The sequence below is a fragment of the Hyperoodon ampullatus genome (genome assembly GCF_949752795.1).
Source record: "Hyperoodon ampullatus genome assembly, chromosome: 8".
In the NCBI taxonomy this organism is placed as follows: domain Eukaryota; kingdom Metazoa; phylum Chordata; class Mammalia; order Artiodactyla; family Ziphiidae; genus Hyperoodon; species Hyperoodon ampullatus.
In genome coordinates, this window is record NC_136921.1 from 26,057,982 (window position 1) to 26,074,049 (window position 16,068).

At 33.7% G+C, this 16,068-nt stretch overlaps 1 protein-coding gene across 2 annotated transcripts in view; it reads left to right on the plus strand.

Moving 5' to 3' along the window:
• The window catches only part of ERBB4 (erb-b2 receptor tyrosine kinase 4), a gene marked incomplete at both ends in the record, with an annotated part of 1,160,630 nt that overhangs the window by 849,415 nt on the left and 295,147 nt on the right, over positions 1 to 16,068 (plus strand). For both annotated transcript variants that reach the window (XM_079710036.1, XM_079710037.1), the window contains 6 exons: positions 2,634 to 2,775; positions 6,775 to 6,888; positions 7,010 to 7,136; positions 11,942 to 12,015; positions 12,870 to 12,960; positions 15,068 to 15,267. In XM_079710036.1, the coding sequence (XP_079566162.1) occupies positions 2,634 to 2,775; positions 6,775 to 6,888; positions 7,010 to 7,136; positions 11,942 to 12,015; positions 12,870 to 12,960; positions 15,068 to 15,267 (748 nt within the window). The remainder of the gene's footprint in view (positions 1 to 2,633; positions 2,776 to 6,774; positions 6,889 to 7,009; positions 7,137 to 11,941; positions 12,016 to 12,869; positions 12,961 to 15,067; positions 15,268 to 16,068) is intronic.

A 16,068-nucleotide genomic window follows, 5' to 3' on the forward strand; every position in this document is an offset into this window, starting at 1 on the left:
GATTAAGAAAGATGCTCTGACTTCCTAGAAGTCATTCCCTCACTGGGTGGCTATTAATTAACTAGGATTGTTCTGTTCTACTAAATGAATTATGTCTTTCTGATTATAATTTATATTATGAGTGAGGTTTATTGGACGACATGAAGGAGAGCATATTGAGATATCTTTTAAAAAGCTAACAGCATCCTTCCAGAATTTACAGTGATTACCTATGTGTGTTGTTGCATCGTTGAGTCAAGTCTTCTGAGTGGGGGCACTTGCATTTTATTTCTCAAATATAAATTTCAAGATTAAAGCACATAAATTTATGAATTTAACTGTTTTACAGTTTATATTGTTTACAAGCTAATATTATTCAAGATTTATAAGATTTACAAATGCATGTTTAAAGCAATTTATATGCTAATCTGTATGATTTTTATTTTAGAAGAGGACACTTTTATGTCCTCAAAATTAACATTTATAGCTTGTAGGGGCCACTTTTTAATTACATTTTGATATCCCTGATAAAGGTCTTTCTATTCTTTTGAATACATGCAGGCAATTCTGTGAGCTATAGTTAATGATATTTCATACACAGAGAGCATTAGTTTCATTTTAAGCTAAAAATCATGAAATAATAAACTATTTTTGTTGCTAAAAACGCACACAGGAATTTATTTACTTTTTTACCCTCTCAAATATCCAGAGAATACACAGATATATTTAGAACTGAGTCTTTTTTTCAATTTGGCACTTAATTCTGGAAATAAGCAAATTATAGATTATAGCTCTTATGATGTAGATACATAGTAATTTCTTACTTTTCTTAATGTCACAAGAAACTTATTGTCTATCCTAATTTTATAGTGAAACAAAAGTGTGTATTGCAGAAATGAGTAGAAAGGAAGAAGGAAAGAGAAGAAAAATGTTAAAAGTATATAGAAGAATAACAAAACAAAACAAGCAAACAAAAAAGTATACAGAATATGCTCAGCAGATCTTGAACTGAGACCCTTTCCCTTGCCTATCACCAGACATGGGATTGAAGCTTGATCTGGACGATGCTGAACAAGTGTTTCAAAACAGTAATTTCAAAACAGTAGCAACAATAAACACCAACAATTGATGTTAACTTTCACTTAGAAGCTTCACTGCATTTTTTTCATGGTTCCATTATCACAATAAGCAGAGTGCTGAGTGAGCTTCAGAATTCTCATTTCATTACTTTTATGGAATGGTCCAGTGATTCCATTTTGGCATTTAGTACAGAATGTTCAAGAATGCCAGACCAATACCTTGGTGTAAGTTATGTTGTATTGTATGCTGTCTGGAAGGTAAACTTGTTTGATTTATCTGGCTTATGTCCCTTTGTTGCCAAGCAATCTGTGCACAACACTGTATAAAATATATTAGTAAAGCAATTATGAGGACACATGAAGTTTTATACCCATAAATTAAAACTTACTGAGTTTCCTAGATTGGTTTTTAATAGATTCTTCCTGGAGAGTGTCATCTTAGTGAATAATGTATTATCAGTGAATCTCATTCTGATTATGCATCTCGTAGACCATCATCAGGGAATTGTCATGTTTGTGATAAAGTGCTTGCTAAAACAACAACTGATTAAGAAAATGTTTTGAGGAAACAGAATAAATTAGTGCTTATTAATAAGCATACATACAATCTATGATGATATGTAAAATATAGCTTGAGTTCACATTAGCTTGCCTTCCAAGACCTAAATTATTCCTATGAATGTTTAAATTGTTAAATTAAAATGATTAGTTCATCCCCTGTTTTGCTAATCACATGTTTTTATGTACTTATACATATGTTCTCTTTTCATATCAAATACCTAACTCTTAGGTGGTACAATTGTTTTTAATCATTCTCAAATGCATTTGAACATATTAACAAATTGAGGTCTCAATACAAATATATGTCAGCAGAAACAAATTTACTTGAACTGGTGACTTTTAGTAAATGGTATGACATTATGAAAAAGACCATATAGGAAATGGTATCATATTATTTAATTATGGGCTAAGTATAGCTACTTCTTTACATTTTGGCATCGTACTCCCTACATTTACACTTGACTAGTCACCTGCCAGAGACTTTTCTTTAAGTCCAGTTTGAATGACCATCACATTTTCTCACTATACAATGGTGATGAATGGACTTACCATATCACTTAAGGCACTGAACTCTCCAAACCAGCTTTAAGGAAAGTCTAGCCTGTACAAATGGAGATTTAGTTGTCACTGCCAGACTCTAAGACTCAACATAAACCCTTTGGATAAGGGTAAGCTTAAATAAGTTTTCATTATTATCTAACTTTAATAATTTAAACCAATTGTCAGTTTAGAAATCAGTGGATAGATACCAAGCAATTGGAACATCAATAACTGTAGATGGTGTATTTACTGACATTAGAAAAATAGCTTTGTAAAATTGAGAAGTACAAAACAAATATGAAGTTAAAAAATAAGCCCTTACAACTAGGAAGTTATCAGATTTTCCAGTTTTTATGAAATTGATGTACGCTGAGTAAACAATACAACCTATCACAGAACTGTTGTAGCAGTGTCCCTTTAACAAATATTATGAAGGTTATTTTTAAAACAAAATTAATCTTTGCTGTGTTGCAGGCCTGCATGAACTTCAATGATAGCGGAGCATGTGTTACTCAGTGTCCACAAACTTTTGTCTACAATCCAACAACCTTTCAACTGGAGCATAACTTCAATGCAAAATACACCTATGGAGCATTTTGTGTCAAGAAGTGCCCACGTAAGTAACAGGATAAGAAGAGCCAAATCAATTAGCTCATCATTTAAGAACAGAGGAATTTCATGTAAGTTTATTGAATTTCAAAATTGTGACAATATTGTGAATTACTTGAGAATGGGTACTATTATTATCATTTCACAAATAAGAAAATTAAAATTCAAAAAATTGAAGTGATTGGTTCATAGTCTCAGCAAAATAGTGGCATATTTGAAGTTATAGTACAGTGTCATTCATTGACTTCTAAACTCAATATTTTCACTATATGTCAGTGGTTTTGCACACGATTTTGTTCCTCAGAAAAGTGATTAGTTAAGTAGCAGCAAGCTATGTAATGAAAGAGATCTACTCTAATAACAATGCATTTTCACCTAAAATTATTTATTATTATTTATTTGTAATAGAATATATAGCATTATAGTTTTAACATCAAATCCAATGTTAAACAATAACAGTGGATATAAAGGGCATGTTAAGGGGCCTTTATCAAATTGATAACTAATCCTGGGGATTCAAAATGACCAATTTAGCTTTCATCAAGAATAGTATATGTCTCAATACTTGTTCAAGTCAGTTTCTTTGCTTGAAAAGACCAATGAGAGAGTTCTTCAATGTTGTACTTACTGGAAGGCTAAAAAAAAATCACTACTTTTATCCACATACTCAATAAAAAGAAGACTTTACATTCTACAGCACTCAGATATTGTGTTTTTGTTTTTGTTTTGCTTTGTCCACGTGACGAAGTATGAAGTGTAAGGGACATGGTATTAGAGTGGCTTTGGTTATAACTCTGCCCACTTGTTAGTCATGTGATTTTAGATGAACTATTTAGTTTTCTATTTCCTCCTCTTTAAAATGTGGATAATCATATGTACACTCTCTCTTTCCCATATACATTATAAAGATCAAAGGGATAGGTGATAGGGTTCAGAGGAATAGTATGTAAAAACAAATCTTTGAAAGCAATGATGATTCCAGCCATTATTATTAAATATTTTATATTGGTTAAAAGAATAATTATGAGTGTATATATATAGATAGATATAGATATAGATATAGATATAGATATAGATATAGATATGTAACATGGCTCTAAATTACCATTTTAAAATCACAGACACACTAACTCTAGGATAGTAGAGATTTTTCCAACTTAAACAATTTTATATCCAAAGTTATGTTTTTGATCTAACAACTTCTCATCTAAAGTTACCCTAGGGCTTCCCTGGTGGCGCAGTGGTTGAGAGTCCGCCTGCCAATGCAGGGGAAACGGGTTCGTGCCCCGGTCTGGGAAGATCCCACATGCCGTGAGGCGGCTGGGTCCGTGAGCCATGGCCGCTGAGCCTGTGCGTCCGGAGCCTGTGCTCCGCAACGGGAGAGGCCACAACAGTGAGAGGCCCACATACCGCAAAAAAAAATAATAAAATAAAGTTACCCTATATTTCCCCATCTACTATCTTGCAAAATATGGAGCTTCAGTGTATTGTAGAATGTGGCTAGATGATGATTTTTTTTTCATTTTCTTAGACAAATGTCCTCCTGCCCTATTACTTCATATTATGGTGGCTTGCCCCAAAGATAGTCAAAACCATGTTTTTTTGAGATTTTTGGTGCTTTCCTTTTTATTCAAGCCCCGAGGTTGAGGCCCAAGGCTTGGGTTGGAGTGGAAGACCAGAAAAAACCTGAGCTAGGGACTTTTCCTTTTCTTTATTACATCCTTTGTAGTGTCTCATCTGAAGTCTCTCAACTCCTAAGTTTTGACAAGGGGCTAAATACTTAGGACTGGTTTTTGAAATTAAATGCCCAGTTACCATAGATATGGTAACTCATAAACTACCTTTCATGGATTAGTTTAGGTCTATCCAATTACAGATTAATTTAAAGAACTTCATTATTTATCTATGTAAAATTCAAATCTTTGAAGGACCTTGATCATAAGGCATGGTTTGTTAAACTGTACCTGTCTTAGAAAAACATAGATGTTCAGTTTCTAAATACTGGCCTACAATTCCTAATTCAGAATTCTAAAATTCAAAAACCCTAAACAACAAATATTTTTTGAAACTAATTCGACTGCAAAATCTGAACCTAACTGATAATGAAGATATTTATAACCTTTTCTAAAAATTTCACTTGGCATAAATTGCTGCAAAATTGTGGAAGTTTTTAAACACAAGGTATCCCTGAAGACCTTGCAGAAAGGATGTTTACACCTGTTGCAGGTTGGGTTCCCCTGAGACAGAAACTATGGTTGTTTAAGAAGTGTTCTTAGAATCAAGACCCATGAGGGAAGGAAATGAAGCGAGATCAGGCTGTGACGCAGTCTCAGCAAAGTGTCTCTTTTGTGGTGGATGCCCTCTAGTGGATATTAACTTGGAATAGAATGATTTTCACACTTTATACCCACTCCCATGGATTCATATATATGCCTGTACCCCAGACTCCCTTCAATCCCAATTCCAGATTTTCCAGTACTTCTTCTCCCAGGGCAAGCCACTGCTCATGAGTTCATATTTATTCTAAACTCCTATTTATTCCCTACAAAGTAAAGGATCATTTGCCCTACCCAGAACTATGCCAATTGGTGGGACTTTTCCTTGCCACTGTATTTCAAGTCCACTCCTGACTGAGGCTGCAGGGCAGCTGCCATCCATTTTCAGCTGCTTGCACACACACCCCAAGCTTGGTTTTTGTCTTCCTCTGTCAGCTTGTCATACGTGCCCTCTCTTGGTCCCCATGTGGCCATGGGTATGAGCTTAGTGAAAGGTGCCAGCACAGTGGTGGATGACTTGGGGATTTGGACCACCAGCTTATGCAGTTTACTTGTGCATCCGCCCCTGCTCACATCAATCCCAAGTGTACTGCATCCATCTTACAATGGATTGCTGTTGGACCTGCTCAACATTATGGTTTTTAACAAAACCTTGTGTATGATGGGCAATTCTGGCTACAAGATCAATCCGTGACTCATGGTTAGGTAGTCTATCTCTGCCAGCACACAGAAGTATGTCAGGAGTTGTTTATTAAATGGTGTGTAATTCCTAGAGGTCTCAGCTGGGATTTTCTGGTCGGGACTTGCCATAACTCCACGTGGCACATTTTCCCACCAGAGATACTTCTAATGTCATAGAGCCTCTTGGGTTTTGTGATCCAAGTAGCAGAATTGCTTGTACCCCAGCCTGTACCTGCATCATGTACCTTTCCTGCTCTGGGTCCTCTTCAATGTTGTAAGCCTTCTAGACTACTGAATGTTGGGACAGAAGCTGTTTTCCCAAACGTGGAAAGATGCTGCCTTCAAAACCCAAAGCAGCCTAGCAGGTATTGTGTTTTCCCTTTATTGTGGGAGGCTCTAGATGCAAAAATGTGTCCTTATTTTTGGGAGCGAATGTTCTGGCATATTCCAGACCACTGGATTTCTAAACATTTCACCATGTCAGGTAATTAGATGTTCCTGGTTTACTTAGTATACCTTTCCTAAAGTACTGCCCTTTCAAATTTCATTTTGTTTCTTCGTGTAAAACTATGGGAGAGTTTCTACGGCACTCCATTGAAAGATGAACACATTTTAAACATTTCCTCTCGGATATGAAGTGCACTCCCTTCATCCAAGGCTTCATTTGTGCTTCATATAACTTGAAGTATTTTTAGACTTCAAACTTGCATCATGATATGAAATGAAGTGGAACTACTGAAAAACACAAACTAAATGTCATGCAGTTTCCTAAGTCTATAAAAGAAATTCACTATCTTGGGGGCAATTCAGAATGTGGAGCAGTAGTCAAGCAAGTACCAGTTCTTGTTAACACACACTGCCCTTGGATTTGAATGTAGGTGTTCGTAGATGCTGTTTCAGGTGGAGATATTTAGACAGAATTGTTTTAGGGAAAGAAACATACATACTATCATTTTCAAATGGAAATAATTTTCAATCCCTAGAATATCTTGTTTTAAAATATTTTGCTGAACCTCAACATTATTGTTAATTTTACCTTTTTTTATCAGATAACTTCGTGGTCGATTCCAGTTCCTGTGTGCGTGCCTGCCCTAGTTCCAAGATGGAAGTAGAAGAAAATGGGATTAAAATGTGTAAACCTTGCACTGACATTTGCCCAAAAGGTGATGATATTTTTTTCATTTTATAATGAAAAAATACTGTTATTTTATAATAAAAATGCAATAAGTTATTGACTAAAGAAAAATTTTCTCAGTTCCCTAATTGTGCATCTTGTTTCTACAGCTTGTGATGGCATTGGCACAGGATCATTGATGTCAGCTCAGACTGTGGATTCTAGTAATATTGACAAATTCATAAACTGCACCAAAATCAATGGGAATTTGATCTTCCTTGTCACTGGTATTCATGGGTCAGTATTACATTTTTTGTGGAAAATTGTTTTACAAAGTGCAGACAAAGTTTAAGAGATTCTTTAGTTTTGTCTGTTTGATTCCTTTTGACACAGAGTTTCACTACACATTAATGCTTTCCTCCAACAAAATCAAATGCCAGATTTCACCAGCAGTGATTGTAAACCAAATTTTGGGGGTACATCCAGATTATGAATTTGGTGACAACTTAGATTTTAAAATATAGATTTATATATAAGTTAAGATGTATTTATAGGCCATTTCCCTCAAATCCATAGATTTCAGTAAACTTGGCACATTTATGGATATGTTTAGGGAAAGAGTATCAGTGGACAAAGTGGGGAATTTCATTCAATTTCCTAACCAATTAGTTCAAAACAACATAAATTAATGCATCTCACAGAAAACAAATCAGTAAGTTGAAATTCTGAGCTTTCAGGTATTTTCTTTGCCCTGCTGCATCTTTTTCTGTTTTAGACTTGGGAAGTTAGTGATAAATCTATTAAATGAATTTCATTTCATCAATAAAAATTGTAACATTTTCTGGGTCCCTTCATTACAGAACCACCTGCTGTTTTTAACTGGGAAAATGACCAAGTTTGCATCCTTTCAACTGCAATGAAAATATCAATATTTTTACTTTATATTTTATCTATTTGTGTATATTACTACTTAATCCCTAAATATTAGTGCTACGGGCTACAGATAAAAAAATATCACTCACATATTTCAATTCAAAAGATTACTCTAAACATATATCATTTCTAGAAGCAAAACTATTTAACACATTATGAATAAATACGTCAAATAGGAACAACAAGAGAAATAGAACAAAGTGTTTCTTTCCATTCAAATAAATTACCATAGGTCTTAGCACATAAAGCATTTCTTTACTTTAAAATATAGCTTTTAATATGGATCTGTGCCAGAAACTGTAATAGTATGTATTCACTTTCTGTTATATTTGGTCTAAGATGTGTTTCTTGTCGTTTTGTTTTGTTTTTTAAATAAGATCCAGATTTTTAACATCTCTTTAAAAAATATGTGCATGTGATTACTCTTATTTTACATGGCAACAATCTATTGGAGATGGGTGGTACTACCATTTTGAGATGGGACACATTCAGTCGGCTCCACCATGGACAATCTGTATTGAGCTGTGTGGCTTCCATGTCAAACAACTCCAATGTAAAGTTGAGAACTGGGTTAATAATAAATACCTACATCCTCTGGTTCTTGTGGAGATTCAAAATAAAACAAAATATACATTTTTTAAGCATTCAGCCCAGTGCATGGCATACAGTAAACCTTAATAAATGGTATAAAAAAAGAAAGAAAAGGGTAGGGGAAGGGAAGGAGTAAAGGAGGGAAAGGGGAGAGAGAGAGAGATAAAGAGTGAGATTGAAAAGTAACAAAAATAGAAGTTAAAAATCGCTAACCCCCCCAAAACAAAAGAAAGTTAAAAAAAAGGAGAAAACACTTCAAGAGGAAAATCTCAGTGACTATATCTAGTATATAGCATAGCATATAGTGCAACAGATAATATTTCATAGAATACTGGAAACCAAATAAAGACAAAGTTATTTTCATGGCAATCCTTACTTTACGATAAGTCATACTTCCTAATTCAGACGACTATTATTTGTCCTTAATTATAGCACTTAAATTTAACATTATAATTAATATTATTGTGTCTTAAGCATAATATATAAGGCATTTTCCAGGACAAATATATATGTGAAATATAATATGTTCCTCATTCCAAGTCTCATGCCAACAAGAAACATATTCTGAAGCCTTTCCCTTTCATTTTAGGAAAGTATTAATATAAAGTTAATTGAGTAGGTCTCAGACACTTATGTATAGGCATATGTGTATTCACGTATGTAATATGTGTGTGCATATGGACAAAGAGAAAGATTTTAAAGATGAATAACATGAGGTATTATAAACAGAATACTTTCAGCAAATTAACAAAATTTTTTACTTCATTTAATTTCCATTACCCTAAATCTTCTACTGACTAGTTTTTAATAGGATGTATGGTTTGATTAAAATAGCTAGGGTGTTTCTTTAAACTAATAGAAATGAAAAATCCATAATTAAGTAAGAGTGTACTTTTCAAAAACAAATTTCTGCAAAAAATAAAGTTACTGTGAAGTTGTCAACTAAAATGTTAACATATAAAAGAGATCAATGTTCAGTTTATAGCATGATACCGCCATTGCTAGAAATAAACTAGGCACTCTTACTTCCTTATTTAGAATGGGAACTGCAGGCAAAATTCAGTGTTCAGGGTTATCATAGGATCCCCTTTCATGTCTTGTCATGTCTAATAATGTTCCTGTGAATATGCTTAGAGCAACAAAATGCTCACCAAATATGCATGTTCATGCTGTGTCACAGTGTGACACAAACAAAACGTACTTAGATGATAGACTGTAATGATGATAGACAATGGAAAACAGATAATGAGCTTGGTGAAAAAAAATAACGTGATTTCTATGGAATTGTGAAAATATGTTTTTCTCTCTTTATCCTGAGCTTTATTTTGGATCACCCAACACAATAACAGGGTGGACATAATGTTTTTTTTCATGGTCCTAAATTTAACTAGGAAAGTCCTCAATTTTAAAATCTATGGATTTCAAGTGGCTGTAGGGTGGAGCGCCCTAGGGGTACTTTTAAGTTGTTAAGTGGGATTCTGTCAATTCATTTTATGAGAGTCCTGAATCTCTAAAATTAAACATATAAAATTTCTGTGGTCCACTGGGCTTCATGTGAACAGTACAGAATTTATTTCATTCCTGGCAACCTGGAAGTGTTCTCAGTAAAGGTTTGGACTGACCCCATTACTGTGTGCTTGCCCTGAACTTTGAGTGTTCTCAGTAAAGCAGAAATATTTGATTATATGGCTAGAGCTATTCTAGACACTGCTTTTCATCAAAGAACAAATGTTGAAAGTTCATTCTACTACTGCAGAGCTGATATTTCATGTGCATGCTGACATCTTTGCACGTTAGAAAATGATAGCAACTAGAATTTTCCCACATGATGAAACTAATTTTGTGGCTCCATTTTCACCAAAAGCATAGATATTCATTCTATACATCTTCAGTTACAAATAGAGAAAGTTTGCTAGAATATTAATTTAGACTTTAAGCTTTTGAAAGATATTCATGTCACATTAAGGAAAATCTTAATTGTTTATGTGTGAATTATGGAGACACTCATTTATAGTATTTCCAAGCCTTCTATAACATGCCATGTTAAACTAGTAGCACAATGTATTGATTATACTTCTTAGTTTTTCTCAGTTTGAAGCAGTAATTTCATCAAGCAAGATTTTTTTTCTTTTAAAAGATATGGGATGGTTCACAGTATAGAAAATATGCTGATGAATCAAGCAGAGAGAGCCAGTAAAAGGTGGTTCCAGAAATCAAGGTTGCTGAACTAATAGAGAATGTTTTCAAAGCTCTAATGCCAGGATGAATAAATGCCAGTGGATTCAGAATCAAATTCTTAGAAGAAAGGCCATATGCTTATCTGTTTGTCAGGGGACTGTGGAGCACATTGACTGATAGCCTCCAATGGATCATGTATCCTAGTGTTTATTCCCCATGTGAAAAAGAAGGTTTTCAGAGACTGGTAAAACAACAGATATCCAGTGCAAGGATAAAATTCAGTTGATTGCTAAAGGTGGATACAAACTTCTAAAAGAGCCTAATTCCTTGTTTTTAGAAAGTTTGATCTCTCTTGGAGAAATGACCAATGAATGGAATTTAATTTTTCTCTGAAGAGTATATGTTAATATAAGGTTTCTACTTGCCCAGAATAGCACAGAGCACCTTTCAAAGTAATAAAACCTAGAAAAACTACTACATATTACTTAAGAAAATCTGAAAGTAGTGCTTGAATTACTGAGAAATGTTTAATCTTATGTTTATATTTGGCTTAATATTCAAGAATGTAATTATTTTGTATGGGCAGGATGTTATAAATGAAAAATATTTTCCTAAGATGAAAACTTCTGAAAATTCCATTAAATATTTAATTTTATAGGTATTTTATATTAAGTTTTTTAAATACAGGGCATTTATGTATCAATAACATTAATTACAAAAAATATATTTATGCATTAGGAGATTGTATTTTTAAAAATCCCCAAAATTTACAACACATTTTGAATATTGTTAAATTTGTGGTAAATTTTATTTTCAAATGTTAGTATGATTCATATAGAGGGAAGCAAATAGTTCCTGTCATATGAAAGTGTACATAAATAAACAGATAGGAACAAGATTGCCCTTATAGATAAATTTGAAAATACAGAAAAATAAAAAGGTTTACTTCCTGTATTTTTTTCACCCTTTTTATGAAATTACAGGTTCTGTTAGCAATTTAGTATGCTTTGAGGAACCCAAAAGGCAATTATTCTCACCATAACATAATTTATTTGCAGTGTATATTTTTCCAATTGAGAATAAAATTTTAAAGGCAAAATAAAATGGTTAATAGATGGAATTGCTATATTTGGAGGTTTATTCAGGATAGTCAAATTGAACCGTTCCTCTGGATCTAGAATAGCCTTCAATGAAGAACTCATATTCTGTGTCATCAAAATTTCCTGAAAGTACCTTTTAATCCCCTTCCACATCTAGCATAGAAAATCTGGATAAAACATTGCTAACCTTCCTATTCTTAATTAAAATTCAATTGGAATGAAATAATTTTTGTCACATTTCTCACATTTTCACCCCTTTATCTAATTTTAAGTTCGGCTTCATTTTTTTTTTTTCCCTAGGGACCCTTACAATGCAATTGAAGCCATAGACCCAGAGAAACTGAACGTGTTTCGGACAGTCCGAGAGATAACAGGTAAGTTTTAAAGTGAGTTTGTTGTGCTATGAACTATGTGAATTTTAGTCTTTTGTTAAAAATAGTACATAGTATTGGAATTTTCAAAGCAAATTCTAGTTTTGAAAACACGTATTATTTTAAATGATGGGTGTCTTAGTTCCTTAGCATCTGTGCACCTTTTGAAATCTGTGGAATTAAAAAAAAATCCTTGAAATTTTGATGTTACTATTTTTGGATATGTCAGTGGATCTTTGAACCCATGTGTTTCTATTTACTTTTCACAAGTACTATTGAGGATGGGTAGCAGGTAGGATTCATTTAACACGTGTTTATTGAGGACCTAATATGTTCAGAGCTGTCATAGTAGATGATATGGGGCCCATAGACATGAATCAGACATGGGTTTGCTATCAGAGAATGTAAAATCAAATAAGGAGGCTTAGTTATATACATAAATGTCTTAGAATACAAAACAGACAGCTGTTGTAAGTGCACAGATAAGGTGGCAAAAGATTTCAGAGAAATTAAACTCTTTGTCTAGTTAGACTAAATAATTTTTCCATTTAGAAGAATAAATCAAATTAAGAATCATTTAAATCTTTAAACCATACACTTATATGATTCTGTACGTATATATTCTTGGTGTTCATTATTTTGACATTCATCATCTATTGAGTATTGTAGCCCAGAAACTTTGGGTAAGACACTGAATCTTGGAAGAAGAAATGTGATATAGAATGGTTCAAAACTAGGAATATTTGCTGCCTTTTTCTTACCTCACATTTTCATCATATTTTAAGAATAATTGGTATTAAACACTGTTACTGAGACAATGATATTCTGAATTATTTTACTGCCCTTATCTTTTGTAGGTTTCTTGAACATACAATCATGGCCCCCAAACATGACTGACTTCAGTGTTTTTTCTAACCTGGTGACCATTGGTGGAAGAGTACTCTATAGGTAGGCGTATATATTCAAAGTTACAGGTCTCTGCATCATGTGCACATTATGTCATAGCCATCAGACTCATTGATTTACTGATTCTAGAAATATTGGTTTTCCACTTTAAATTCTAAAGGAAAGCTCAATGAAAAATACCCCTGGTTGTGCTTTAAAGTATACAACTTGATTTTTCAACTGCCTGTCACTTAAAGTAATTTTAGTGTTTGGCAGTTGTGGAGTACATGATGTGAACCATAAAACTGAACCTTCTTTTTGATCATATGTTATCATAATTAAAAGATAGACTTGAATAACTTTGTAATGACTTCGGTGTATCGGATACAAATGCTGTTTTACCAGGAGGTTCTCGTTTTGTCTCTGGAGCTATCATTTGAACAAAGCATCACAGCGCTGATATTTTAGAATTTGGCCCACTATGCTACATGAAAGGCTGGTTAATAATGGACAGATAATCGGGGCTCAGAAGGATACTGTTCTAAAGTTCTAATGTCAATATTTTATTCACATAATAAAAATATATGTTTTAATATTTATTAAGCCACTGTTTGTATTTTACTTCAGATTTCATCTGCACAAAATTATTGTTTATGAACAGTTAAAAGCTTATTTATATAAGGAGACCTTGATAATTTTTCTACTTAAGTCCGAAAGATGCCTAAAGTCAATACTGTCATTAAATATTCTATAATAATGGTTCACAGGAAGTCCATTGAATTTTGCTATCAAAACAGGTATATCTGTAAGAGGTTCTAAAATGTAAAGGGGAAAAGTGCTTAATAAAAAAGGATAGTTGAGAGGGCTTCCCTGGTGGCGCAGCGGTTGAGAGTCTGCCTGCCGATGCAGGGGACACAGGTTCGTGCTCCGGTCTGGGAAAATCCCACATGCCGCAGAGCGGCTAGGCCTGTGAGCCATGGCCACTGAGCCTGCGCGTCCTGAGCCTGTGCTCCGCAATGGGAGAGGCCACAACAGTGAGAGACCCACGTACCGCAAAAAAAAAAAAAAAAAAAAAAAAAAGGATAGTTGAGAGATATAATCTATTCAAATGCTATATGGAACCAATTTTTACTATCCATTGAATAAAGTGCTATAAATCTAAGTCAAGGTATTATTATGCTCACATTGTAATCAACAACTAAGGGTGGTTATGATGAGAACAAAGATTTGAGAGAGTGAATTACATCCCATTTGGGTACACACACACGTTATAAATCTGTATATTATAGTTCTCCATGCATGTGTATATATAAAACACATGAAAAAAGTCTGAGTACTAAAAGCAAAGCAAATTTAGAGGACAGCTTTGATTTCCAAAATACAAAATAACGTTCATAAGTTGATTGAAATGTGGGAAACACATTTAGTCTTTAGAAAATGGAAAAATAATTTAATTACAAAGTGGACTATGTTGAGAAAACAACATCCTTGAAATGATAATTTGTTTCTACAGTGTAGTTGTTATTTAAATTTTAGAGATGCTTTCTCACTTGTCCAAGCCTTCTGAGTATTTTTTTTATTTTAGTTTAATTTTATTCTTCTCTTTAATTTTTAATATCTCCTATCCTTATACATTTTTCAAGTATTACAATTAATGCTTTGGTTTCTGAGGTATAAATTAAAGCTAAATATCTATGGTCATTCTCTGAGATATTTACCTTCTGAAAGTGTGTCTAAATCTATTAAATAGTTAGAGTAAAATTAATGTCTTACTTTGGATAGATGAACAGTCACCCCATAAACATTTATTTAATTATTTAGTCTTAGTACAAGATTTCATTCTTGAAGAAATTAAGATTCAGGGGTTAAGAGGGAAGGCAGTGAGCAGGTATGTCAGTGGTACATACATAGAGACAGAGATATCATTGATATTCATAATTATAAAAGATGGGCTTTTTTTGGGGGGTCAATTGATTACTTTTAAAAGAGTCAGCATATAGCATGTAAAGAAATAGTATTTATATCTCAGGTTTATTAATTCAATCTTTTTACACTCTATTAACATTCTTTTTGGTTTAAGGTATGACATCTTTATTTTACTTCAAGAATGCATGTCATGGCCAGAAAACAATTATTACTGTTCAATTTTTTTCCTCTGCCCTCTCTTTAGTGGCCTTTCCTTGCTTATCCTCAAGCAACAGGGCATCACTTCTCTACAATTCCAATCCCTGAAGGAAATCAGTGCAGGAAACATCTATATCACTGACAACAGCAACCTGTGTTATTATCATACCATTAACTGGACAACGCTCTTCAGCACAGTCAACCAAAGAATAGTGATCCGGGACAACAGGAAAGCTGAAAACTGTAGTAAGTACATTACCCAAACATTAAAAATCTAGAAACTTTAAACATTTTTTTTCCTCATTCTACATTGGACCAAACAGTTAAACATAGTGGTGGGTCAGAATTTTTGTCTTCTATTTCTCAACCCTTAAAAAAGGTTGGTATAAAATAATCAAATGGGTAACTTTTTATAATACATTGCATGTTTTTATAATGTATTACATGTCCTCAAATCTTGACTAATCATAAGAACCCTCCTGTGGAGGTTCAGATTCAATAGGTGTAAGTGGATCCTGGGAATCTAAATATTTAATAAGCATCCTGGGTAATTCCTTGGATCCAATCAATTTATGGAAATCCACTCTATTAAATTTTCTGTTTATTTTTTGTTTCAGAGAATTTGATAACATAGAATAACAAAGTATTTGCCATTTAGGAGTGGTGAAAAAAAAAATGTGTTCTTCTGAAATGTGTAAAAATGCTGTTCCAGAAGTTTGCTTAAGTTCATTTCATAAATGTGTTTTTGTAGGCATGGAGCGATCTCTTTTTTCATGTATTTTACTACTTTTTGATCCATTCCATCACTTCTTTGTTACACAGAAGCAAATAATGTTTTCATGAGTATATAACTAAGTCATTCCCATCTTATACTTTGATACTCCAATGATTAATACTTAATTCTTGGGGCTTCCCTGCTGGCGCAGTGGTTGAGAGTCTGCCTGCCAATGCAGGGGACGCGGGTTCCTGCCTCGGTCTGGGAAGATCCCACACGCCGTGGAGCGGCTGGGCCTGTGAGCCATGGCGGCTAAGCCTGCGTGTCCGGAG